General features: G+C 47.7%; 1 protein-coding gene across 19 annotated transcripts in view; it reads left to right on the top strand.

The window, feature by feature from the left end:
- The window catches only part of LOC115206170 (histone-lysine N-methyltransferase MECOM), a 184,622-nt gene extending 160,153 nt beyond the window's left edge, over nucleotides 1-24,469 (top strand). The window contains exons 4-17 of one of the 19 annotated variants that reach the window (XM_029772826.1): nucleotides 2,663-2,765; nucleotides 2,937-3,198; nucleotides 3,497-3,668; nucleotides 4,003-4,183; nucleotides 8,294-9,716; nucleotides 9,917-10,007; nucleotides 10,899-10,925; nucleotides 14,673-14,839; nucleotides 15,700-15,777; nucleotides 17,484-17,653; nucleotides 18,913-19,057; nucleotides 21,175-21,420; nucleotides 21,667-21,868; nucleotides 22,138-24,469. In XM_029772826.1, the coding sequence (XP_029628686.1) occupies nucleotides 2,663-2,765; nucleotides 2,937-3,198; nucleotides 3,497-3,668; nucleotides 4,003-4,183; nucleotides 8,294-9,716; nucleotides 9,917-10,007; nucleotides 10,899-10,925; nucleotides 14,673-14,839; nucleotides 15,700-15,777; nucleotides 17,484-17,653; nucleotides 18,913-19,057; nucleotides 21,175-21,420; nucleotides 21,667-21,868; nucleotides 22,138-22,272 (3,402 nt within the window). In that variant the 3' untranslated portion in view covers nucleotides 22,273-24,469. The remainder of the gene's footprint in view (nucleotides 1-2,662; nucleotides 2,766-2,936; nucleotides 3,199-3,496; nucleotides 3,669-4,002; nucleotides 4,184-8,293; nucleotides 9,717-9,916; nucleotides 10,008-10,898; nucleotides 10,926-14,672; nucleotides 14,840-15,699; nucleotides 15,778-17,483; nucleotides 17,654-18,912; nucleotides 19,058-21,174; nucleotides 21,421-21,666; nucleotides 21,869-22,137) is intronic. The other 18 variants (XM_029772828.1, XM_029772841.1, XM_029772838.1 and 15 more) reach the window with 18 other exon arrangements.
- The last annotated feature ends 2,127 nt before the right edge of the window (nucleotides 24,470-26,596 follow it).

Below are 26,596 nucleotides of genomic sequence, written 5' to 3'. Positions count from 1 at the left end.
GGTCAAGGCTTGGGGCTCTAGAGGTCAAGGCTTGGAGCTCTAGAGGTCAAGGCTTGGGGCTCTGGAGGTCAAGGCTTGGGGTTCTGGAGGTCAAGGCTTGGGGCTTTAGAGGTCAAGGCTTGGGGCTCTAGAGGTCAAGGCTTGGGGCTCTAGAGGTCAAGGCTTGGGGCTCTGGAGGTCAAGGCTTGGGGCTCTGAAGGTCAAGGCTTGGGGCTCTAGAGGTCAAGACTTGGGGCTCTGGAGGTCAAGGCTTGGGGCTCTAGAGGTCAAGGCTTGGGGCTCTAGAGGTCAAGGCTTGGGGCTCTAGAGGTCAAGGCTTGGGGCTCTAGAGATCAAGCCTTGGGGCTCTAGAGGTCAAGGATTGGGGCTCTAGAGGTCAAGGCTTGGTCCTCCAGAGGTCAAGGCTTGGGGCTCTAGAGGTCAAGGCTTGGGGCTCTGGAGGTGAAGGCTTGGGGCTCTGGAGGTGAAGGCTTGGGGCTCTAGAGGTCAAGGCTTGGGGCTCTAGAGGTCAAGGCTTGGGGCTCTAGAGGTCAAGGCTTGGGGCTCTAGAGTTCAAGGCTTGGAGCTCTAGAGGTCAAGGCTTGGTTCTCCAGAGGTCAAGGCTTGGGGCTCCGGAGGTCAAGGCTTGGGGATCTCTCTCCTCAGTGGTTCCCGTCTAGTACAAAGGTGTGGCTGGCTGGCCCTCACAGTGTGAACTCAAACACTGTTCTTATCTAGCTCTCTGTTATTTCTAGCTACTGTCCATTTACAGCCCCAGACTGGGCTTCTCTCACTCTGTGTCAGCCTGCCCTTATAGGGACAACTCATAAGGCTTTTTGAGAGGAGTTGGAGATCTGTACAGTGCAGAAACGTACAACCAGTTTGTGTGTTTGTGTGTGTGTGCATGCTTGCGTGTATGTGTGTTTTGGGGTGTGTACGGTATGTTTGTTTGTGTTTGTTTGAGTGTTTGTCTGTGGCGGCCCACAGGCAAGGGGCGTTCCTGAGGGGAATTCCCCCATGTTGGTACTCACTGCAGTGCCTGTGAGCCAGATTGTACACCATCTGCACAAGAGCAGAGATACTAGCTGCAGTAACTCGCTCCCCGTGGCCACATTCTGCCCCCTCTGTGCCACGGTCCACTAGCGGCTGTACCCTAAACCCAGATCAATTTGTGCTGTCTTGCCAACTCTTTGTCACTCATTGTCACGCAAGACAGCACAAACAGATCTGGGATCAGGCTAGCTGTACCCCTGATAGCTTTTCAAAGACTCCCCCTCAAAGATCCTATCAGTTTCTGAGGGCGGAATCCCTGCAGCCCTAGACGGCTGTCTGAACTGCTCTTTTATTGTTCCCAACCATCGATATTATTGTGGCCTGTTGGTCTGAGGGCTAAAGTCCTGGACCGAGAGCTGTTGACTGCGCTAGAACGGCAAGAAGGAGCTGGGAGGGGGTGAGAGGGGGGCTCTATACAGACGAGGGGGCAGCTGAAAGAGCTAGTCGCTCGGCTATTGGGACCCTCTCAGTTCCTTGCATTCTCCTCCTGAACAATGGGGTCGAGTCTGGCTCCCCTCTGACCAGGCCGCTTGGCCCTCGCTGCCGTCGCGCCGCACTGATGTCATGGCGAGCCGGGTACGTTATCTCCCAGGGCCGGTGTCCCTGTGACCCGCGCCCATCCCAGAAGACTGCCCTGTCATATTTCTAATAACCCCCCCCCTTCCCGTCCAAATGTCACCACGGTGCTGTAAGGGAAGTTAGTAAGTTAAACCTTCAAGGCGTGCCAAAAATAACGCCATCTGTGATTGTTTGGGAGAGCATCTATTGTGTTCGTATGGGAAGTCCCAGAGATCTCAGGGTCTCTCAGATGACTCATTCACTATAGCCCCCCCACACACACACACCTTGGAGTAGGTGGATTGTGTGGATTGTGTGTGTAGTGTGTAGTAGTGTCTGTGAATGTGTGTTTGTGTGTGGCGTAGCATATATGCTGTGCATGTAAGTGTTTGCCTTTGAATGTGTACTGTACACATGTAGCTCCACAGGTAGTCATGTGATCCTTAGTACTGTACACCTCTCCAGAGTTCTGTCACCGTGCACTAGGACCATGAGCATATTACAGTCCTTTTTGATAAAGCTTAGCATGATACTGGTATAGAGTGGGCAGGTGGAGTCTTGGCTACTCTATATACACACACACACGCACACACACACACACACACACACACACACACACACACACACACACACACACACACACACACACACACACACACACACACACACACACACACACACACACACACACACACACACACACAGCATCACAAATATGTCACCATGCACTGCAGCAGTACCACATCTTCCTCTCTTTTACTGCCTCTTCCTCAGAGGTCCAGCCGTGTTGAGAGCATTCTGGTCCCACTACTAACATATTATATGGCCCTCCCTGCTTCACGCTCAGCCCCCAATATCCTCCCTGCTTTATAAACTGTGTGTGTGTGTGTGTGTGTGTGTGTTGAGTCAACGTTTGTTTGCTTTTGCATCAGAGTGTTTTTGTTTCAGTAAAGTGGAGGTGAGTGTGTTATATGGCGTTGGTTGACAAGGTTTTGAGTGTGTGAGTGTGTACTCATGTATGTATATACTGTAATTTCATATGTTTAAATCTGTGTGTGTGTGGGTTTTGCAGATCTTCTACAGAGTGACTCGAGAGATCCAACCAGGAGAGGAGCTGCTTCTGTACATGAAGGCAGAGGATTATTCATGTGACAGCATGGCTCCTGATATGCACGGTCAGTTCACACACACACACACACACACACACACACACACACACACACACACACACACACACACACACACACACACACACACACACACACACACACACACACACACACACACACACACAGACACACACACACACACCTAAGATATTCTTCCCCTTACTTCCCCCTGTCCAGAGGAGAGACAGTATCGCTGTGAGGATTGTGATCAGCTCTTTGAGTCTGTCTCTGAGCTGCTGGACCACCAGAAGGTTCCATGTGGGACACCCACCTCAGCCTTCCTGGGGAACCCTGGAGGGGACAGTAGTGACCTGGAGGGCCCCGAAGGCCTGGAGCCTCACGACCTGCACCTGTCCCACAGCCTCAGCCACGACGGCCACGACCACGACGGCCCCCAGGAGTGTAAGGAGTGTGATCAGGTGTTCCCCGACCTCCAGAGGTGAGAAGGCGTCCTCTTTCCCCCTTGTTGATAGGACCGGGAACACTCAGTGCCCCTCAGCTCAGAACCCCTCTATGTCACTCAACCTGCACCCCCTCACATGCCTGATGATGGCTGTATATCAACTGCACATCAACTTGAATCTATAGTTGTCTTTTGAACTGTTATTGATCCTGGGTAAGGTCCTTGTTTACACACTTCATTCATGTTACTTTATTGGGTTGTTTTTAGTTGAGAGGCTAGTGAGGCAGAGGGTTGGAATAATGTTCCTCTGTCTGTCTGTGCGTCTCTCCTGCAGTCTGGAAGCTCACTCTCTGTCTCACTCGGAGGAGAGGGAATACAAGTGTGACCAGTGCCCCAAGGCCTTCAACTGGAAATCCAACCTGATTCGTCATCAGATGTCACATGACAGTGGCAAGCACTACGAATGTGAAAACTGCACAAAGGTACAGTCATGTACCTGCTCAAAGGTACAGTTGTGTTTGGGTGGGTAGGTGGGTGGGTGTATGTTACTAGAGCAGGGCTCTCCAACGCTGTTCCTGGAAAGCTACCATCCAGTATGTTTTCACTCTAACCCTCATCTAGCGTACCTGATTCTAATAATTAGCTGGTTGAGGTACAACTGGAGTTGGAGTGAAAACCTACAGGAACAGGGTTGGAGAGCCCTTTATTAGAGTACATTTTGTGTTTAATTGAATGTGTGAACAAGTGTGTGTGCATGTACATGCATCTCCTCCATGTACTGTATCCATAGTCGCAGATGGGTGACCCCCCCGTGTGTCCCCCTCGTCGTCCCCCCCCCAGCAGGTGTTCACAGACCCCAGTAACCTGCAGAGGCACATCCGCTCGCAGCACGTGGGGGCACGGGCTCACGCCTGTCCCGATTGCGGGAAGACCTTTGCAACGTCCTCTGGCCTGAAGCAGCACAAGCACATCCACAGCAGTGTCAAGCCCTTCATATGTAAGTCACTCAGACCCTTCATATGTAAGTCTGCACGCTTTTTCCACATATTCTACTAGCTTGTTAGAACTCATTTAGAAAAATCGCTAAAACGCCCCATCTCTTATGTTCTGACCTGGTCATAATACTAGTTGACTTGTGAGTTACTACATGATAGATTTTAACGCAGTCCCATACCTATTTTGACCCTCTCATTGTTTTAAAGGGGAATTTCACTTGAAAACCATTTCTTCATATATTCTTCATTAGTCCACTTTTGATACAGTGCCAGAAAATTGTGCATGTCAACATTCAACTTTTGAAGATATGTTGCTTCCAGTCTCCTGAAGCCCTAAATCAAGCAAGATTCATTTTGCATATTCATGAGCATTTTCCAGGAAGTAAACACAGATCTTCTATTATAATAGCTATGAGGCTTGTACATATATGTGCAAAATAAAATGTTGTACCGTTAAATCCTATTAACGGTACACTGATGAGAACTATGTGAAAAAGTGGTTTTAGGGTCAAATGCCCCTTTAAATATCAGTCCTATAAGTACTTAAAAAAACTCCATACAGTAGCACTTTAATATTTATTTATATTATTTGGTATTATTTATTATCTATCAATTTTGAATATCATTGAATATAATATGTTGTGATTTTAGGATTAATTCTATACATTTAATGTAGGAACTGTTGAATGGAACGGACTTTTGACATTTTGAAAGTTGCATGTTGATTTTGATAATATGTACATATCTATAATCTACAAGATTGTGTAAGGAGAACATAAAATGTTTCATTCCACAGGAATTGTAGTCACAGGGGAGAGGTATTTTGAAGGAGAAAGGTGTTTCTGTTATTAGCTGAATAACAGCAGTACGTGTCCCATGCCCCCCATCTCAGCAACTGCACACCTTGCTGACCCACTGACCCTTAGCAATGACCTCACACTATGACCTCACGTTTTAACCCTACTGTTGTCCCACACATTGACCTGTTCAACCATCTGTGACCCCCCCCCCTGACCCCAGAGCTCCTACATTTGATCCCACTCACTTTCACACTCCCTGTAAATGCCAACCCTGTAGTCAAACATTACAACCACCACACATAATGACCAGACCCAAGTTTTGCTTTTCAGAGAAAACACATTTTCAGAGTTTTTCCTTGTTAGGTCAGGTAGTCAGGAAAATCTTCTTGGGGCCACTTTCACCTCACACACAAAGCACAATGATCTTCACCCTTTGACCCCAGCTCCGTGACCCCACACACAGGGCAGAGAGGCTTGGTCCGCCTGCGGACCCCCATCTCGCCCCTCCCCTCGCCTCCCCTCCCTCCCCCTCTAAATGCACCATTCCACGCAAATAGCAACCACATGTCCCCTCCACCGTGCTCCGAATGGGAGTCCATTTGCAGTAATCAGTTGAAAATATGCAGGTTTGAAAACAGCTAATGCCTGTGTAAAAAGACAGAACACCCTCTGCCCTGACAGATGTGTTAGAGACCATGTGTGTGTCCGTCTTCCGTCTTTGTTTGTCTGTGTGAACAGTATGTCGGTCAGCGTACTGTATTGTATACGCTTGTGTGTGTGTGTCTGTGTGTGTGTGTGTGTGTGTGTGTGTGTGTGTGTGTGTGTGTGTGTGTGTGTGTGTGTGTGTGTGTGTGTGTGTGTGTGTGTGTGTGTGTGTGTGTGTGTGTCAGCGTACGTGCCTGTGTGTGTCCATGCCCGTGTGTGTGTGGGTGTGTGTATGTGTATGTACATGTATGTGTGTGTCCATGCCTGTGTTTGGGTGTGTGTAGATGCACGTGTTTGTACCAAGGTAGAAATCCTGTGGCTGTGTCTGTCTGAGGAACATTCCGGCCCTGATCTTTCATTCAGACACATGGGGCTGTCTTACTCAAAGCTGCCCTTCACAGGAATGTGTTTATAATATTTAGTTACAGTTTATGGAGACCTGACAAAACACACGTGTGGAGTGGATCAGGTCCCTCACACCCTGTGTGTCATGTGTGTCTGTTGTAAGTCTGTAAATGTCAGCGGTATGTGATTTACAGCCATGGGCTTCTACTCGTTCTACAACAGAGAGGAAACTGATAACAACACCCACGTTAGCCAACGAGCCTCAGGCGCATCAAAAATGTACGCCTAGACTCAACATCTCTTGATCAATTACGACGCTGACTCCTTCGAAGACATAATCATTCACTCTGAGACCTTTGCCCTGGATTCAAAGAACATTCGTTATTCCAGCACGGTATGCACGTCATTGTCTTTCACAAGATTCCCAGAACATTTCCATACCACTATATGAAAAAACAAACACCGTTAGACTACATACTGTATATATTGTGAAGAGTAAGTATTTGAATCAATCACATTCCTATAAACTGCAATATTATTCAATATCATACATATTTTTTAAGAGTATGTTTTGATGTGAAATTGTCATCCACTTTCCATTTTTACGGATGCTAATGTAAAATAAAGAATATATAAAATAGAGAATTCCAATAGAGAATATGAAACAGAATTACTATTATCCAGAAGCTACTGTATGTATAGATATGATCTCTATACTGTTTATTTGTTATCTAGCTATCATCTAGCCCAGGGATCTCCAACCTTTTCTAGCTTGAGAGCTGCTTTAAAAAAACATGAAACAAGCTAATCAGAATACCTTTTTTTTGGTCTGGAAGAGAAAAAAAAAGTTGATTATTTTGTGTAATTCCCCATTAATTGTGTGTCTGGCCCTTTAATTGCTCATCGAGCGAGTGAGGAACGATGGTTCTGTACTGCTGCTGCTCATTTCATGGCAAAGTTTGAAAATAATAGATACAAATGATATACTTCTGCCAAGTAAGGCTACTTTGCAGTTATCATTTAATTGAGAAGGTTTTGGGGAAAGTATTTCTGTCAACCCACAATATGGTTATCACATAAACCTGCTACACACGGAGTGAAAGACAAACGTTCGAACCACTCAGACAGACAGGGCAATATTGCTGGAAATCAATTGGCAGACTTCGGCTTTTTAAGCCAATAGTGGCTAACCAGGGGTGGGATAATGTCAGCGTTGATTAGATAGTAGCTGAGAGCTTGAAGTGTCTGATTCTTGTGAGATTTGTTTGTGACAGTTTTCCGTGGAAAACATGAAAAATAGCAGGCACTTTAAGAATTTTTAGCGAGCTACTCATCTGTGGGCTGTGAGCTACTGGTGGTCAACCTCTTGGAGACCCCTGGTCTAGCCACTATGTTCTGTTCAACACATAGCAGGGTTGGCGTCCAAGGGGTCAGACAGGGAAGGGACTGTGGGACTGTGGGAAGGTTACAGTGAGTTAGATGACAGGGACAGGGGGGAGTGGGGGGTGTGAGGGAGGCGGGCAGCGGAGGACGTGAGCCCTGTCCCTGGGAACCCGGACCTGCAGGATAGGATTCATTCAACTCTGCTTCCTTCACAGGCTCAAAATAGAGCCATTGTGCCGTGGGTCTGCAAGTGAGTCTGTGTGTGTGTGTGTGTGTGTGTGTGTGTGTGTGTGTGTGTGTGTGTGTGTGTGTGTGTGTGTGTGTCATGTGTAGTGTGATATTTTCATATCTGTGAATGTGTCTGCATAAATCTGTGTGTGTGTGTGTGTGTGTGCACTCATATGTGTGTTCTTGTCTATTGTGAGTTATGTGAATATCTATGAATGTGTATGCATGTCTGTGTGCACACGCGTGTGTATGTACGTGTATGTGTGTGTTTGTTTACAGTCTCCTTGGGAGTCTGACCCTGGGAGCACAATGCCTAGAGGTGCACTGTGTTTCATGTGCAGGTGATGCCTTCCACTGACTCAGTCTCAGCCCCGAGGAACAAAGCCCCCTGACAATGCTAGGATCTGGCAACTCATCTCATCCCCCCTTCACCTCACTGAAATAACATTCTCAGACTAGGACATCTTACACCCAGCCAGTCTCTCATGTACTGTAGTCCACCATCTTCAAATGCATATGTAGTGTCACGACTAAAGCCTGGAGGTTTTCCTGACTACTGGATCTAAGGGAAAGCTCTTGGCCCTTATGGTCGGAGATGTGCTCTGTGTATGTGTGGGTGTATGTGGTGTTGGACATGTCTCTGAGTGTCCCGTGTCTGTCTCCCTCTCCCTGCAGGTGAGGTGTGCCACAAGTCCTACACGCAGTTCTCCAACCTGTGCCGCCACAAGCGCATGCACGCCGACTGCCGTACCCAGATCAAGTGTAAGGACTGTGGCCAGATGTTCAGCACCACCTCCTCCCTCAACAAGCACCGGCGCTTCTGTGAGGGCAAGAACCATTTCACGGCAGGGGGGTTGTTCGCCCATGCCCAGGGCATGTCCCTCCCCGGTGTCCCTGGTGCCATGGACAAGGCCGCTATGGGCGGGATGGGGCACAGCAGTGCCAGCCTGGCAGACTACTTTGGGAACCGGCACCACAGTGGCCTGACGTTTCCGTCCGCCCCTGGCTTCCCCTTCAGCTTCCCGGGCCTGTTCTCTTCTGGACTGTACCACCGACCCCCCCTCATCCCGGCCACCTCCCCAGTCAGACGGCCCCCAGGTCCAGGTACGGAGCACAGCAAGGGCCCCCTCCTGTCGCCCAGCCCCAGGGCCCAGGAGGCCAGAGAGCTGCTCAAGACCCTCCGCAAGGAGGCATCGCCCGGCAACGAGCAGCCACAGGGGACAGAGCAGCAACAGGCTCAGGGCTCCTCCTCCAAGCAGAGGCACGGCGGCGGTAAGATGAGCAGCCAATCAGAGAGCAGCGACCTGGATGACGTGAGCACGCCCAGTGGGAGCGACCTGGATACCACGTCAGGCTCGGAGCTGGAGAGCGACATGGAGAGCGAAGGCCAGCGGGAGAGGGCACCCCGGGAGAACGGGAAGGGGCCCAAGAGGAAGGCGGGCGGAGGCCCCCAGAGCCCCACCATCCTGACCAGTAACCATACTAAGGAGTTCCAAGGCGGCCCCACCTTGTTCCCTCCCTCGCTGGACGAGCACACGGCTGTCTCAGGGGCGGTCAATGACTCCATCAAGGCCATCGCCTCCATCGCTGAGAGGTACTTTGGCTCCACGGGGCTGGCAGGCCTGCAGGACAAGAAGGTAGGCGCCCTGCCCTACCCCTCCATGTTCCCCCTGCCCTTCTTCCCAACCTTCTCCCCGCCCGTCTACCCCTTCCCAGAGAGAGAGCTCAGACCTCCAGGCCTCAAGGGGGAGCCTCAGTCCCCACCTGACGAACCCACCAAGAAAGGCCAGAGCAGGACCTCTGAGTCGCCCTTTGACCTTACCACCAAGCGCAAGCAGGAGGAGAAGGTCCCCGCCCCCTTTGTCCCCGTCTCCAATTCCAAACCAGAGGCCTCCTCACGTTCCACCAATCAGGACCAGCCGCTGGATTTGAGCATGGGCGGCACAAGGCATCGCAGCAGTAGCCGGACCTCCCGGAGGGAGGAGTCGAAGAAGATCCACGTGTTTGGAGAAGACAAGGCAGGGGTGGACCTTCCTAAAGCCGACACCTCTCTGCAGCACGCTAGGCCCACCCCCTTCTTCATGGACCCCATCTACAGGTACTGTGAATCTCTAGAACTAACCCTCCCCAGTTCAAATGTCACTCACTATCAGACTCATTTACACCTGCTGTGTGTTATTACATTCTGTGTTAGCAACATGTGTCTTTAACTTCCTATAGGTACTTTTTCCTATATTGTTGGATGTGAATGTCTTTTTGAGTGTCGGTGTCTAAGAACTGATAGAGTTGTAATATTAGCAGGGTTGAGAAGAGGAAGATGAACGATCCGTTTGAGGCTCTGAAAGACAAGTACATGCGGCCCGCCCCCGGCTTCCTCTTCCATCCACAGGTAGGTCCTGTCCTATCTCAGTGTTACTGTAGCTTCACAAAGACAGCCAGACCAGGGGCCCTTTTTGGTTTTGAGGCCCAGGTACGGTGAGGCAATCTGGGGTTGGTCTGGGGGTGGTCCGAGGTGGTCTGGTTCTGATGGGGACCAGAGCCAATGTTCAGTCTGATCCATGCTCAAGCATGTTTGGGTCTGGTCTGTCCTGTTCTCAGCTATCTGAACCAGATGTGGGAGAATGTGGAAGACTGAAAAGGGCACAAAGTGACACGTCCTCACATATGTGTCTTTGACTAAAATATAAAAAATGATACCCTTTTAAAGTTGCAGAATTTTTCCCCCAGACTCTATGCTGCCTGTGATTTCTCTATCGTGTGTAGCGTGACTCAGTGTGCGTGTATCGATATGCGTTGACATTCATGTGTTGGTTCTTCCCAGCAGTGAAAATTGGCCCGTAGGAAAAGTGAAAACATTTTCTCAGGTTCTGCTGTTTTTTACTGACCGTTTCAGGCCTGGTTTTTACTGGCTGTTTGAGTCGTCTGATTTATGTCCCCTCTCCACACTCTGTGAACCAGTCTCTAACTCTGTAACGCCACATGGCTATGGCACGTGGCTTAATGAGGTGTCCTATCAGTAGAAACAGTAACAGCGTTTAGGCCATTTTTATTACTTTACGATGTTTGGACACACAAATCAGTCCCAGAAACACTCTGACCACAGGGGCTCTTCATTTTGCAGTTGTACATTTTTTGGGTTAGGGGTTTGTTACCAAGTCACCTGACCCCTTGTGACATCTTCATCTCCCACCCAATGCCCATGTGCTTCCAATAAAAAGCTGTTAATCCGTGGTCTACTTCCTGGTTCTGACTGCTCTTTTCCTTCTGTCCCGCCCCTCAGTTTCGTATGCCAGATCAGAGATCCTGGGTAAGTTTCCTCTATACCTATATGTCTCTGTGCTTCTGCCTCCCCTAGACCCCCAGACTCCCCCTGTGTGTGCATGGGTCCTCATCATAACACCCTCCGTGTTACTCAGCCTGCGCATAGCTCTGGCCAATCTCCAGCAACTACTCACCAGGCATCATCCAATCATAAGCCATCAATTCTTATCGATGGATTTTAGACCTGTTTTTTGATCACATAAAAGAAACATGGTTTTCTCACCTTGCAAGCGATCTGCTTTTTCACTCATTTTGGTAAACAATTCATGTAAATGTCTGACAATTCCCGTTTAGATTAATTTATAATCAATAATTTCTCCACATGACAGGCCTGGGATTTCCAGCAGGGTTCCACCCTGTACTGCCAGCGGCACTGAGGGTTCTATATATATTTGCTTATTTGGCAGGCAGGGAGGCAGGGCTGTTGGAATGGGCACAGAGCGGGTGAGATGAGGGGGGGGAGACAGGGGGACTGCTTTGCATCAGCGCGAGGGTAACAGTCTCTTAGGGACCCAGGGAGGGAGGGGGAGTTCCTCCCTCTAACATCTGTTTCCAGATAAGATCAACAATTGAGAATGCATCTCGCTAATTAAGGCGCTCTCAGCATCACTGACATCTGAAGATAACTAATCAACAGCTGGCCCCACAGAGACACTACGGCAACAAGCAAGTTCAGACAGGAGGGGGGTTACATCTGAAGGGGATTTTGTTGGAATCACATTTAAGTAAATGTGTAGGTATTTATCCTCCTTGTTCCCACAATTAGACTTCTCACAATCTGTATTATATCAAATGAGATCTAGAAAACCTGACTTAAAATCTATACAAATCTATAAAATCTCAAAGGCTTTAGAGCCGTTTGTTCTGATTCTGACTTATCTCACCGGTAGTAGATGATACAGAGTGTTCTCACAGAGAGAGTAACACAGCTGAACTGAACAGCCAGAGAGGAAGGAGAACGAGTGTGTGTCTGAGGGAGGGTTGCCTCAGTAGACAGAAGAACAGCCAGGGTGGGCCTAACAGCCAGGGTTAGCCTCAGCCTCTCGCTCTCAAACTAAAGTGTCTTATCTTGCATGACGGCTCAATATGGCGGACAGTTTTAGGGCTCCTAATGCGCGGGCGAGTAATGGCCTCTCATTGCGCAAGGAGGGAAACAAACTGAGCTTTAGCCCCCATGCCCATAAAGAGCCCCAATGAAATACATATTGCACATTCACAAGAAATATGGAAGCATTTCACCCCCACCTATCCCTCCCATTCCCCCCCTCACGAGGGAGCCTTTGATTCACGGCACGGAGCATTGGCATATTCATAATCAAACGGACCTGACACCCCACATCCTCCCGCAGTCGGAACTTTACACCCAACCGTCACTCTTAATCAGCCCTGGCCTATAAGGTCTGTGGTCGTTCATCATCGATCAGTTTCTCCATCTCTGTTTTCTCTCTGCTCTTTTTCTTTCTTTCTATCTATCTATCTATCTGTCTGTCTGTCTGTCTGTCTGTCTGTCTGTCTGTCTGTCTGTCTGTCTGTCTGTCTGTCTGTCTGTCTGTCTGTCTGTCTGTCTGTCTGTCTGTCTGTCTGTCTGTCTGTCTGTCTGTCTGTCTGTCTCTTGCTCTCTCATTCTTCCTTTCACTCCCTCTCTCTACCGCTCCCTCTCAATCTTTCTTTCTTTCTTCCCCTCTCTCTCCCTCTCTCTCTCTCTCTCTCGCTCTCCGTCTCGGTAAAGTCTCAGAGTAACAGGGGGCTGGAACAGTGAGATGGAATGTCAGGCGATGAACAGGGCACATGGCGCTGCCGGAGGCCCCCAATCACTACTGATTTGTTACCTTATTGAAATAAGGATAAGGAACACAATCAAAATTCAATACACGCAAAATAATGCAAATTTGTGGCACCTTAAAAAAAGCTGTCCAGTGCAAGATAGGCTGATAGGCTGACAGGTCCCGCAGCCTGCTGGGACGTCGTCCCCCCTCCTTCCTCTTCTCCTCCCCCATCCCTCCATCCCGCCCCCTCTCAGCACAGCGATATCATTATTGCCCGTGTCTGGCCCTTGATCAGTAATGTCAACATCTTTCATATTGACGAATGTGCTGTCTGCCTGCATTGTGCACCGAATGGTTTAGAGCCCAGCAGTGGATATGAATCACTCCTCTGCCCCTGCACACACACAGCGTGCGCACAGTGTGCACACACACACAAACAGACGTAGAGCATGCAAGCACACACACAGAGCAAACAAGCACACAGATACACATTCTCACACATTAACACACTCTTTCTCTCTCTCTCTCTCTCTCTCTCTCACACACACACACACACACACACACACACACACACACACACACACACACACACACACACACACACACACACACACACACACACACACATATTCTCTCACAGACATTGTTGGCAGTTAATTAATTATGACCACCATGCAGCACACACACAAACACTAACACACACACACACACATACACACACAAACACACACACGACCACACACACACTAACACAGACATACACACCATCTGACATGTACATATATTTCCACTTTCCTCCAAGGATTTTATGCATATTTGATGAAAGCTAATGTTAGCCTTCATTAGTAAATTGTATACAGTCCTTCTGTGTGTGTATGCGTGTGTGTGTGTGTGTGTGTGTGTGTGTGTGTGTGTGTGTGTGTGTGTGTGTGTGTATGCGTGTGTGTGTGTGTGTGTGTGTGTGTGTGTGTGTGTGTGTGTGTGTGTGTGTATGTGTGTGTGTAAAACAGAGTTGATTACATTCATGCACCACCTGACCTGACTTCCACTGGCCACTAGTCGTGGAATAAAGCAGCATAATATTCCCATATAAAATACCCTAATACCATCCCTGGAAAGGACAGTCAGGAATACTCTGATCTGTGTAAAGTACAGTATTGGTTTCTATCTTCAATATTGCCTAGTTTGAATACAGCCTTGGTTTGTGGTGTCTCGTAACTCAATGCCAGGCAGAGCCTCTCTCTGAAGGACTATACTCGTGTTGTAACATCATGCCCCCTTTTCTCTGCCTATATACACTGCTGCTGCTCGCTTCGGGGGCAACTTGGGGAATCTTTTGAGACATTGAGCTGTATTATTCACTCCCTTGGTTGTGCATCATTCTGGTGGGTGGCGACGGAAAATAACCCTAATCTAATGTGTCGGGCTCCACCCAAATAACCTTTCCCATCACCAAAGGCATATCCATCATCTCTAGGAACACTACTTACCAGTTGTAAGGTTAAATGTGTCCCTCGCTATCAAATAAACGTCTGAATCCAACTGCCTAGTTAGACCACGCACTTCAAGCAAAACACTTCCTACCACGTAATCTACCACTGTCTGTACAGTAGCAATGTGGTGCGGTTCGGACAAAAGTGGGATTCAGAGCTTTATTTGATATCGAGGGACACATTTAACCTTACAACTGGTAAGCAGTGTTCTAGAGATCATAGATATGCCTTTGTTGATGGGAAAAAAAATGTTTTTGTTAAGTCACAGACATTAGGTTAGAGAATGATGTGCAAGCAAGGGAGTCAGTAATACAGCCCAATGTCCCAGAAGACTCCAGAAGTTTCCCCTGAAGTTATGCTGAAACCTGCCAGGTGGTCAATTTAAATAAGGTGTGTTACTGACTGACTTACTTGGTTGAATGAAGGTTCAATAAAGGTTTTTCCTGACCATTCATGTGACATGTCTCTGCTCAGATGTCGGCCATTGAGAACATGGCGGAGAAGCTGGAGACGTTTGGTTCGCTTAACCCCGAGTCAGGTGACCTGATGCGCTCCGTCCCCTCCATGTTTGACTTCCGAGCCCCGCCCACTGCCCTCCCCGAGACGCTACTGCGCAAGGGCAAGGAGCGCTACACCTGCAGGTAACCACGGAAACCGTTTACCGCAAATAGTACCAGAGGTTGTTTTGGTGATTTTATACAACTGTATTTTATTTTTTATTTTGTCTTCACACGACTTCATCTCTGATTTTGACCTCGTGACTTTCTCATTGAAAGTCCCATGGTTTTGGTAAATTCCTATTTCTGTACTTCTAAACTCATGAATTGAGTTGGATTGAATTTAATTTGATTGAATTGAATTGGAATAGACCCTAAACTTGAAAAGTGAATATGTCCTTGAGTGTATGGCCTATTTCCATTCCATGTCCTTGAGACACATTTCTACTTAATTTCCATGGCTGGCCAGTGTCAACCCTTTGAGGTGACTGTGTGTGCTGTGTTACTCCGTGAGGGGCCGTGCTTGGCTCCCTCTCTCTCCCACTGTTTACCCAGGGAGTTGGCCCTGATTAGCAGATTAATACGAGAGGTTTTGGGGCCCCGGCGGTGCTTTGATCTAACGCTTTGCTGTGTGTGGACACACCCACTCTCTGCACCTTCCCATTGCGACGTTATACACATAAACTTACTCACACACATTCCATTAGCTTCAGGTGCTGAGTGTGGGAGTGAAATTAATATTCAAATAGCTATTTGTTAGTGGAATTATGCAACTATAAGACAATGCATAAATGATGTTGCACTCCAGGAGGTTTTATCAGTTCTTTGATAGAGATATAGGTGTTCTTTTGAATCTTTTTGGATTTATTGTGAAAATGTGTTTTTCCTATTGTGTGTTGTCAATACTGCATGTTCTAAGATATGCCACATACATTTGAATACATTTTCTGATGGTAATTTTACTCTAAGATGTATGGTGACACGAGGTGTTCTCTGCCCATCAGATACTGCGGTAAACTATTCCCACGGTCTGCCAACCTGACCCGCCACTTAAGGACACACACGGGAGAGCAACCGTACAGGTAAGACTCACACACACATCATGTGTGAACATACCCAGCCTTAAAGCAGGGTCAGCCGTGGGATGAGTGATGTGGGAACAGGAAGTGCTCATTCCGTGCTGACAGAATAACATCCCTCTAACCCTCCTCCAACGTCAGTTCGTCTCACCCTGCGAGCACAGACAATACTGAACGAAGACGGGACAGCTTTTCATCACAATATAAGTCATCTGTTAATGTCTGTCAGATAGCCTACACACACTGTCTGAGTCCTCCCAGACAGCCATCGTTCATCTATCAGACCCAGTCCGCTGCTACACGGATGTTTTCCCAGAGAATTCCTGTCCATAGTTACGGGCAGCATTCTTGTATGTTTTCCTACGCCTTTAAAAGACTGGGACAATTATCATTCTGCAAAATGTTTTGCCTTATGAAAAATGGTGGCCGACGCCTGGGTGAGAGGAGGGGGGTTTGAACTTAAAGATGGGGGAAGGGTGTAGCAGGGAGAGTAAAGGGGGAGGAGAACGGGGGGTTAAAGAAGGAAGTTTGGTGAAAAATGGGGGTGATGAGGAGCACGGGCAGATGTCCGGACTGTGATGTCGGAGGGGGCGACTCTGAGCGCACACACACACACACACACACACACACACACACACACACACACACACACACACACACACACACACACAGACACAGAGACACAGAGACACACACACACACGCAAACACAAATGCAAACACACACACACACACACACACACACACACATACAGTACACAGTCCAGGGGTGGCCAGTTGACCACAGGGGAGAACCTCAGGCCTCTGCAGCAGCCTGATAGATTGAGCCTCTACCCGCTGGCACATCATTAAAGATCTCTGCTGTTTATTGCACTTTTTGCGAAGATAACTGGGCGCTCCTGAGGGACGGCCAATCGGGCGAGCTAATTCCAGCTAGAAAAAAAGATGTAATCATCTTGTATAATTTTGCATGGGGGGGGGCTAGGCTCTAACAGATTTGTTGCATGCCTGTTTTGTGAGAGAAGAATGTGATTTGTATTGCTCTGGCTGGAGATAAGAGACAGAGCTGGTTTCACCTTGAACGAGCTCCTTCATCATGTCTGAGAGAGAAAGACTGGGGGATGGTGGGGTCTGTCCATGAATACGTGTGTGTGTGTGTGTGTGTGTGTGTGTGTGTGTGTGTGTGTGTGTGTGTGTGTGTGTGTGTTCCACTGTGAATGTGTACAGTATCATTCGAATCATTCATTGTTAAAGGGATACTTCCGAGTCAGATGAACTCATGGATGCCATTTGTATGCCTCTGCATCCAGTATGAAGGAGGTTAGACGTAGTTTTGCGAACCAATGCTAACTAGCGTTAGCGTAATGACTAGAAAGTCTATGGTATCTACTAGCATGCTAGCAGTTACCATAGACTTCCAGTAATTGTGCTAACAGCACTCAGCAATTACATTAACGCTAGTTAGCAACTTCCTTCAAACTGCAAGCAGAGACATAGAAATGCTATCTACGAGTTCATATGACTAGTAGTTAAAGGGCTTCATTGCCAAAGTCCTGAAGTATCCCTTTAAGGCCTATGTCTTTCTTTGTGTGTTTGCTTTTACTATATCTACTCCAGCATGTGTGTAGTGTATTTGTACTGTTCCCCATGAGTCCCACCTGGTTTGACCTTTGACCTCTAGGAGTGACCCCTACCTATCTGTCTCCTCAGGTGTAAGTACTGCGACCGCTCGTTCAGCATCTCCTCCAACCTGCAGCGCCACATCCGCAACATCCACAACAAGGAGAAGCCCTTCAAGTGTCACCTGTGTGACCGCTGCTTCGGCCAGCAGACCAACCTGGACCGTCACCTCAAGAAGCACGAGAACGGTAACCTCTCAGGTGAGAGAGCCTCTCAATCAATCAATCAATCAAATGTATTTATAAAGCCCTTGTTACATGAGTGGTGCGTTACTAAAACCTAGGAAATGAACCTGTGTAGCAGTAGTGTAGTTATATCCAGTAACTTGCAGGTGCAGGGTGTCATGTAAAAATACACCCAGTGTGAAATAGTTCCCAATCGTTCTGATTGTGACGTCATGGTGTAAAACTTCTCGTAGCGTGAAAATGTTCCCAGCTCTTTATGTGGATGGCTGAGCTCTCTCTCTCACCCTTGCTCACCCTTGATTTAGCTAGCTAGCCGGTGGAGATGGCTTGTTCTCAGAGGTGTCCAGTTTTAGCTTGTTTGTATAGGTAAATACAAAAAATATCGTAATGAAAGAAAGACAGATACACGTTTTAATGCTCCCACAGTTTTATTGTGAAATGTTTCGACCCTTACGAACTCCTTTGGGTCCAAGCGTTGCGCAATAAAACTGCGGAAGCATTCAACAGTGTGTCTTTCTTTCTCGAAATGAACAAATCTGCTGATGAATCAAATCAGATATATTTATATACTGCGTGAGCACTCACTCACTCACTCACTCACTCACTCACTCACTCACTCACTCACTCACCCTCAATTGCCTCCGTAAATTCTCCAGCTGTATATAATGTGAAATGTAATTTACTTACGGTTAAAGAAAGAATTTGGGGAAGCTAAGAAATTAGATTAAATGCATCTGTCGTCCATCTCTGCGACAACACAATTGCGTTCTGAATGTTCACCGACTCTGCTGCTTTCGGCGGTACAAATCATCGCTGGTTGAGTTTGATAGGTCGCTCTGCGTTGCAGCGACTCACTGAATCACATCAGAAACGTGGAGGCAAGCAGGCGACACCTGGCCAGACGCCCGTTGTGAAGCTCGTCCAGTTGATCAGATACAGTCACTTATTAAAGCAAACATTGGCATTCTCTGGAAACCTAGAGACTCATACACATGGTCCCATCACTTATTAGAGTCAATATAATATTGGTTCACTTAAATACTTCCAGGTAATAAGGCCAGTGGAAGTGTGCTATTCGTACAGGCCTTGGTCCAACACCAACAGGACATTCAGTACATACTGGTACACCAGTGGGGGATTGGTTTCTCATCAAGTATCTGATTTCAAATAGTTTCTTGTCATCCAAAGGGAGAATCCAATGGGGCTGTCACTGTGGTCTTAATTGTATTATTTTAATATTAAAACTGACTGATTATAATGTTGTCTTTCTGTAGGCACGGCTGCGTCCTCCCCTCGGTCAGAGCTGGACAGCAGCAGCGCCATCCTGGACGACAAAGAGGACTCCTACTTCAACGAAATACGAAACTTTATCGGCAACACAGGCCAGAACCAGCCGTCCCCTGACCATTCTGAGGAAGGGTAAGTCCTATGTTTTGTCTGGATGTGCATATACTATATGTATGTGTGTGTCCCAAAACAATGCTTGGACAAACAGTACACACATTCATCATTCATCTTATCCTCTGTAGCACACACACACACGCACAAACGGGAGGCCTGCTTTTCTGCAGCACATATTCAGTGCTTGAGGCTAAACATTGAGGTGATTATAGACAAACATGGATGGACACGGCCTCTCTGTGCTGGCCTGCTAGGGCATTCTGATGCACTTCAGCCTTTATTCATTTCTGTGTGTGTGTGTGTGTGTGTGTGTGTGTGTGTGTGTGTGTGTGTGTGTGTGTGTGTGTGTGTGTGTGTGTGTGTGTGTGTGTGTGTGTGTGTATTCATGTATTAATGTCGCCCAGGGAGTCTCAGACCAACAAACAATCATCACTGACGACATCTGTGATAATTACCACATTTGGAAACGTGCTGGAGCTTTTCACAACTGTTGACTTTGGGCCATGCATGTGCACCGGTATCGGCCTTGCATACAATTATGGCTGATGATTATGCTAATCAATTCTTGTAAAACTATGATCAGCTTTGGGATAGGGGTCGGCTACAGGTCGCGGGTTTGTTTTTATGTGCCTTGATCAGGGAGGTAGAGGTAGAGATCTCGGTCTTTCTTTTGATTGTGTAAAAAAGGGTTGTGGGTGCAGCGTCACAGAGACGTGGGGAGAGAGGGGAGAGGAGGGGGTGAGGGGAGAGAGGGGAGAGAGGGGAGAGAGGGGAGAGGAGGGGGTGAGGCAGGAGGACCCGGGAGCGACTAGCTCCCACATCTGGAAGCAACATGTCCGCCTACAGGAAGAAAGTCGGAGAAGGTGGGGTCAGGGGGTCGGCCCGTGTTTCCTTTCAAAGTGCGGCGCTCCTGACTACTTCTGATAGATACTTTATCTCCAGCAAATTACCGCGTTTGAAAGCGTAATTAACGAATCTGTTTTCTTAATCACAGAGGCTCTCGTCTCGGCCGGCGCTGCTGGTCTCGCTATGCGGTGCGCGGCAATGTCGACACGACATGGCAACTACCGCCTTGGCAGTCCTGGCCCTCTCCCAGTCCCACCCAGGGGGCGTGTTGCTGTTCAACTCTGTCTAATTCCCGCTATAATCGCACCACTCTGATATACCTAGAGATGGATAGCAAATTCTCAAAAATATCTACCGCAATTGTTCTCCCACTCCTTCTCTTCTCGACTCATTGCAAACTCAGCTTTTCTTCTTCTCCAAATAGATCATTTCCTGGACTGTTCAGGGTCCTCTAATCTACGAGTGATTTTGGCGGGTGTATAAGTAGGGTCCACAGCCAGACTTTCTTTGCTAGCTTCGTCTAGAAACAGACATAGTTGGGAGCTGACGAGAGACGTCCCGGAGTGTAATTAGTGAATCAGTCTTAATGTGGTTCAAGATGATTTACCAAATGGTGGTTTCCTGAGGCTGCAGAGACAGTGGACAGATACAACCCCAGTCAGGTTTTCATAGCTGGGCCTTTTCTCTCAGTGGGGACCAGGGAAATGGGCCGCTTGGCAAGGCCCTCATAACTCTTCCACCAAATGGGTCTGTCAGCTAAATATTTTGCCTATTAGATGAATCTGAGATAGTAGGAAAATAAACAAGGGGAGAGGCCGAGCAGTGCTGTTAAGTGCTGCAGCGATCAGCGAGACGCTCATAGAGCCTGTGCCCAGAGGGGCCCTCGAGACGTGATGACAAACGGGATTCGGCTCTGCCTCTCTCTGCCCCAGCTCAGCTGCCATGGCTCGTTCCACCCTGCTCTACCCACTCGCTCTCTATCCTCTCTATACTCCCATTGTTCACTCAGGAAGGAGGGACTCTTACAGGGACTGACTGGCCAAAATATACAAGACCACAAGACCACATTTCATTCTAAAGTTTGATGTAAGAATGATTGTGAGTTAGCCTTGTATCCATAACTGTATGGTGCATGGGAATGATAGAAGGTTAGAATTGGCTTCAGAACGTACAGTATGGATACAACGTGGCTACGTGTGAGTGTGTATATTGCTCGTGTAAAGTTTTTGCAGTACTGTGCTAGTGATGTGCTAGGTTTTACACATGTATTTCCTGGTCTCCGCTGCTAGGTTGAACGGGGGTCCTTTCGAGGAGGAGAAGCCCCTGATGGCCAGCCACGGGTCACGTGACCTGGAGGAGGGGGAGGGGGAGGAGCTTGGCGCCGAGGAGGAGGAAGGGGAGCAGAGCGACTCCGCTGCTGGGAAACCTAGAGACGAAACTCCCCCCAGCAAACTTGATGATGACATCATACACAACGAAATAGAATTTGACGGACCTAGCGATTTGGACCTCAACTGCAAGACCTCCCCAAGGAGGTAATAGTAGTGAGGATATGCCTCCAGCATAAATATCCACTCACACAACCATGTAGACTAAAATATATGGACACATACATATATGTACCAAGCTAAGACATTGTGACAGTATATTGCCATTCTTTAAACCCCCCCCCCCCCCCCGAAGGGATCATTGGATGAAATTGAGTTGAGTTGAATTGAATTGAGTTGAATTGAATTAATTTAAGTTGACTTGAGTTGAGAAGTTGAATTGAATGTTGACAGGGATTCGGTTGTCTCCCTCCTCTCCAGCTATGAGGAGGAAGAGGATCAGAGTAGCTACTCTGCGCTGGATCACATCCGTCACTTCTCTGACATGCATAAGATGGAAGACAGTGAGTTCAGTGACGGGGACGGCACCGCCTTCGGCTCCCCCAGCCTGCCTGAGGCCGTCAAACAGCCCTTGTACAGGAAATCCAAGTCCCAGGTGGGTGTGTGTGTTTGATGTGTGTGTGAGATATAACATGATAATGTACAAAAAGTCTGAAAATGTATGCACTCACTACTGTAAGTCGCCCTGAGTAAGAGCGTCTGCTAAATTACTAAAATGTAAATGCACGTGTGTGTGTGGGGGGGGGGGACATGCATAGATATGTAACCGTGTTTGTGTGCTCATGCATGTGCTGTGCATTTGTGTGAGTGTAAATTTAGACTTTAGGTGTATTGGAGTTAACCTGTCCTTCTCCCTCTCCCCAGGCGTACGCCATGATGCTGTCTCTGGCTGATAAGGACGCGCTCCACCCAGCCAACCACACACCAGCCACCATGTGGCACAGCCTGGCACGGGCCGCTGCTGAGTCCAGTGCCATCCAGTCCCTCAGCCATGTATGATACCCCGATCCCTGACCTCTAACCCCCCCGACCCCGACCTATCGCACTGGGAGCCCTTGGGGGCCGTCAGCGGGGCCTCTAGCCCTTGGCCCGTCACAGACTGCCGAGCAGAACCACGGCCCATCTGACTGCTGAGCAGATTGCCTTACACACGAGCAGGATCACCGTCCACAGAGAACCGCCCAGCCCAGCCCTCCAAGAGATCCAACAAACATCCCTCCTGTGACCTTAAATTGAGTCATTATGTTTATTATCGACGACAATGATGATGATAGTGATTATTGATTATGGTGATGAAAATAAAAATGATAAATAATAATATCTGTATTTATTCTGGTGAGTTTCTATGTTTTGCACAGCAGCGGCGGCTGGTAGGAGGGAGGATGGAGATGGTTTTGTTAGATGTTACATTGCTAGAGTATGTCATGTGTCCACTCAGTGGAACAGTGTCACATATCCACTCAACGTCATGTGTCCACTCAGTGGAACAGTGTCACGTGTCCACTCAATGTCAATGTCATGTGTCCACTCAGTGGAACTGTGTCACGTGTCCACTCAATGTCCCCTGTCCACTCAGCTGAGAACATTCTTCCTCTGTGTGATGTCATTTGTATTTGAAGAACCCATTCGGGACCGCGGTCCAACCACGGTTTGATATGTGTACAGAGTACAGACCCTGCCTAGCCCCACATCGCCCTACCTAGCCGCACATAACCCAACCTATTCTTACCACGCCACACCTAACCACCCCAGCTCCATCTAGAACCACATAATCCCAACTAGACCTACCATGCCACAATACAGTCACCTAACCCCACATTGCCCAACCTAGACCTATACCTGGCCACACCTAGCCTTCAGACCATCTCAGCTGAATTGGAGTATCAGTGAAATATGTTACGAGAATGATTCCCTTTAACCCCTGGATATAAACAGGTGTTTTCCATCAACATGTACTTATATAAATGCTAGGATACTTGGAAGGGTGGTGCTGAGTAACAACTCGGGTCCAAATGAACCACACCTCTCCAAGAACGATGGTGCTACAAACGCATTACGACAAGATTGTTGATAAACGAAGAACAAAAGAAAAAGAAACATTGAAAACGGAGAAAAATCGGACTGGTTTTACCACCTAAGAAGGAGTTTGCATAGCTGCGTGTGTCTGCACAATCACAGAACTGTACACGAGCGTCTGCAAACTGCGGCTCTGAAGCTGCACTCGGTCCCACCCTGCTGCGCTCTCTGTGAAAGGATCTAAGTAGTTTGTCGTTTTAGCGGAAGAAAAGAAGAAACCACAATCTTTTTTTTTACTATGAAAAAGTAGCAAGTGCTGCAGTTTATCGTTATTAAACAGTAAAAAGGGCATCTCTCCCCCTTTCTCGAAACCCCAAACTCATCGTAGTCGGCCAACGATACCACTAATTAGCCTAAATGCTAGTCGTTAGCTACCCCCATCCTCGTGTCTTTCATTTTTTAGACAATCATGTTTTTTTGTTGGGTTTTTTTCTACATTTTTATTGTTGTTGTTGATGTTATTGCTGTTGTATGTTGAGAATTGTATTTATTTCTTGGCAAACTGTAGTTTGTTTACTGAATAGCACTGCTCTTACCCATAGTGAAGGGGAGATTCCTCGCTGGGGCCTACTCCAGAACTCAATGGGGTTTGTAGATGACGTTTGAGTGCCGGATAGTATTAAACATACCATTCACTCTTTATTCTTCTAATGAAACTGGTTGATGATGAATAGATATTACTTTGGGGGGGTTTTTGTACGCCAATTTATTGATTCAATTGTAAATGGAAAAAACATACATTATAAAGACATGAACAAATAAAAAGATGCCAGGTATAATTTCTTCATAATCGCATGATTGGTCTCCATAGATCTGTATCTGACAGTTTTCTACGGTGGTCTGCAAGCTTGTGTGACGTTCAGTCCATGTTAATCCCTTGTGCCAAAACTATAATAAATAACAGATTATATTCATTTATCCTCCCATTCTGAGGGACCAGATTGTTTGTTTTTTGTTTGTTTTTTGTCGTTGTTGTTTTTGTTTTTGTTTATAATCCGTTTAAAAAAGTAATCAGCAAGTTGAGGTACTTTGTTTTAATGCTTTCTACAATGTAACTGTAATGCATTTCAATTCAATACTGTGGGAGGAGCAACTAAAAAATAAAGGACTACAATGTGGATTAAGTATGTGCTCGTGCTTTCTCTCTCTCTTTCTCTTTGTCTCCCGCTTTCTCTTCCTCTCTCTGACTCTCTCTCCCTCTCTCTCTCCCTGCCCCCTTCCACTTCCCTCCCTCCCTCATGTCCAGACAGTGTGTTAAAATAAGAACTGGGAGTCAGAGAGACACCTGGCCCTTTCTCCTGGCTCTCTCAGGGCCTCCAAGCGAGAGACTGAACTCTGGTCCCCCCTTTCTTCCCAGATCCTGGCACAGAGAGCCAGAGGGAAAGAGAGATTGAGCCAGACACAGAGGGAGAGAAAGAAAGAGAGATTGAGCCAGACACAGAGGGAGAGAAAGAAAGAGAGAGAAAGAGAGGCTGAGGGAGAGAGGGATGGAGGAGCTGAATGTGGTAGTGTTGTGGAAGCGGAGGCAGGAATGTGTCCTCTTTATTTGGGGCCATGTTGTGGGCCATGATGGATGAGGCGGGGAGATGTGATGACCTGGTTCATCGCTCAAACGCTCAATAAGACTTCCCATCCTGCAGGCGTCCCTGTCAGAACCTCCCTCCCCCTCCTCATCCCTCCCACACCCCCTCTGTCACGGCTCGCATATGTGGGTGGACATTGTGGCTGAGAAGCCCCACTCACTTCCATTGTCCAGTCATGAGTGGGGGGTTAGAGTGGGGGGTGAGGAGGGGGGTGTTTGGGGGACTGACAGTGGCTATCCCAAGCCCAAACTCTCCAACACACGTACAGTGGCTCTCAATAAGCCTAATGGATGGGATGTTTTTTTAAGCGGGCCTCGTCGATCAGCCCGTCAGTCCTCCTCCGAGCAGCTCCGCGGGGTGTCCAGCTTTGATGAGGTCACGGCGGGTCAGGCAGTGTTGATGAGGTCAGTGTGGGTCGTCCAGCATTGATGAGGTCAGCCTGTGCGAACGGTGCAGGGTCGTAATGGAGTGGAGGTGATAATAGCCTAGAGTATAGGAGGCTATAGGCTGAATGGACCAGAGGGGACAGTATGTATGTATGGACCATTACTGACCTGCCTCACCACAGGGTCATAACACAACCTGCACTACGCCCTCTGCTGGAGATTATTATAGTAACAACTTAAAGACATGCTCTGGAACTTTGGCAACTGGATGTGTCAATGTGTGCATAATCTATGAGCAGAATTACTGTTTTACCTCAAATAGCCACAAATTCCCTAGTTTGAAAGTCTCTGTTTTCTGGAAGCTGTGCAGCGCCATTTTCCCTACATTTCCCACCCGTGAGGCAGCCCCCTAGCAATTCGAGTTACAGCCAATGAGCTTCAGCCCCTTGTCATTTGATTGACAGCTAGCAAGATGCACACAGAGCAGAGAGAGAGAGAGAGAGAGAGAGAGAAAGAGAGACAGAGAGAGATGAGAGAAATGACGTGCTGCATATATCTGCACAGATATGACGCACTACAACATTTCCGGGGACCCGTTTTGTCTCTTGAGTGCTACTTTCAGAACTACTAGCTAAAAAATATGCAAATCTAAAGGAGAATCTCTTTAAGTGTTTTCAATGTCATGCTCAAAGGCTAAACTAAGATACTTGTCATTGTAAAGAATACTAGCCAGGCTATTACATCACCAAAGTCGAATCCATAGACCAAAGAGGGGCCATTTCCTATTGAAATAACTCCAAATTATGAATTGAAACTAGGGTAGTGTGTGTATGAATGTGATTGAGTGTGTGTGAAGGGGGTGTGAAGGGGGCATGGGTCCTGGTTTGGCAGTGTACCCTGTTGGGCTCCTCAGCATTGCTAATTTGATCATGGTGGATTAGCACATGCCAGTGTCGCCCATGCCCCGGCTCACACTTAATCCACACACTGAGACCCGTTATTACCACCATTATCCCACAGCTCCTCATAAAGACCTCTGTATGTGGGAGTGGGGCTGGCAGGGCCAAATGGACACTGTGTGTGTGTGTGTGTGTGTGTGTGTGTGTGTGTGTGTGTGTGTGTGTGTGTGTGTGTGTGTGTGTGTGTGTGTGTGTGTGTGTGTGTGTGTGTGTGTGTGTGTGTGTGTGTGTGTGTGTGTGTGTGTGTGTGTGTGTGTGTGTGTGTGTGTGTGTGTGTGTGTGTGTGTGCATTTACCCAGGCTGGGGTAACACAGAACAG

The sequence above is a fragment of the Salmo trutta genome, chromosome 13 (assembly GCF_901001165.1).
Source record: "Salmo trutta chromosome 13, fSalTru1.1, whole genome shotgun sequence".
NCBI classification, from domain to species: domain Eukaryota; kingdom Metazoa; phylum Chordata; class Actinopteri; order Salmoniformes; family Salmonidae; genus Salmo; species Salmo trutta.
The sequence above is the reverse complement of the archived record's forward strand: the minus strand, read 5'-3'. Positions and strand labels throughout refer to the sequence as shown.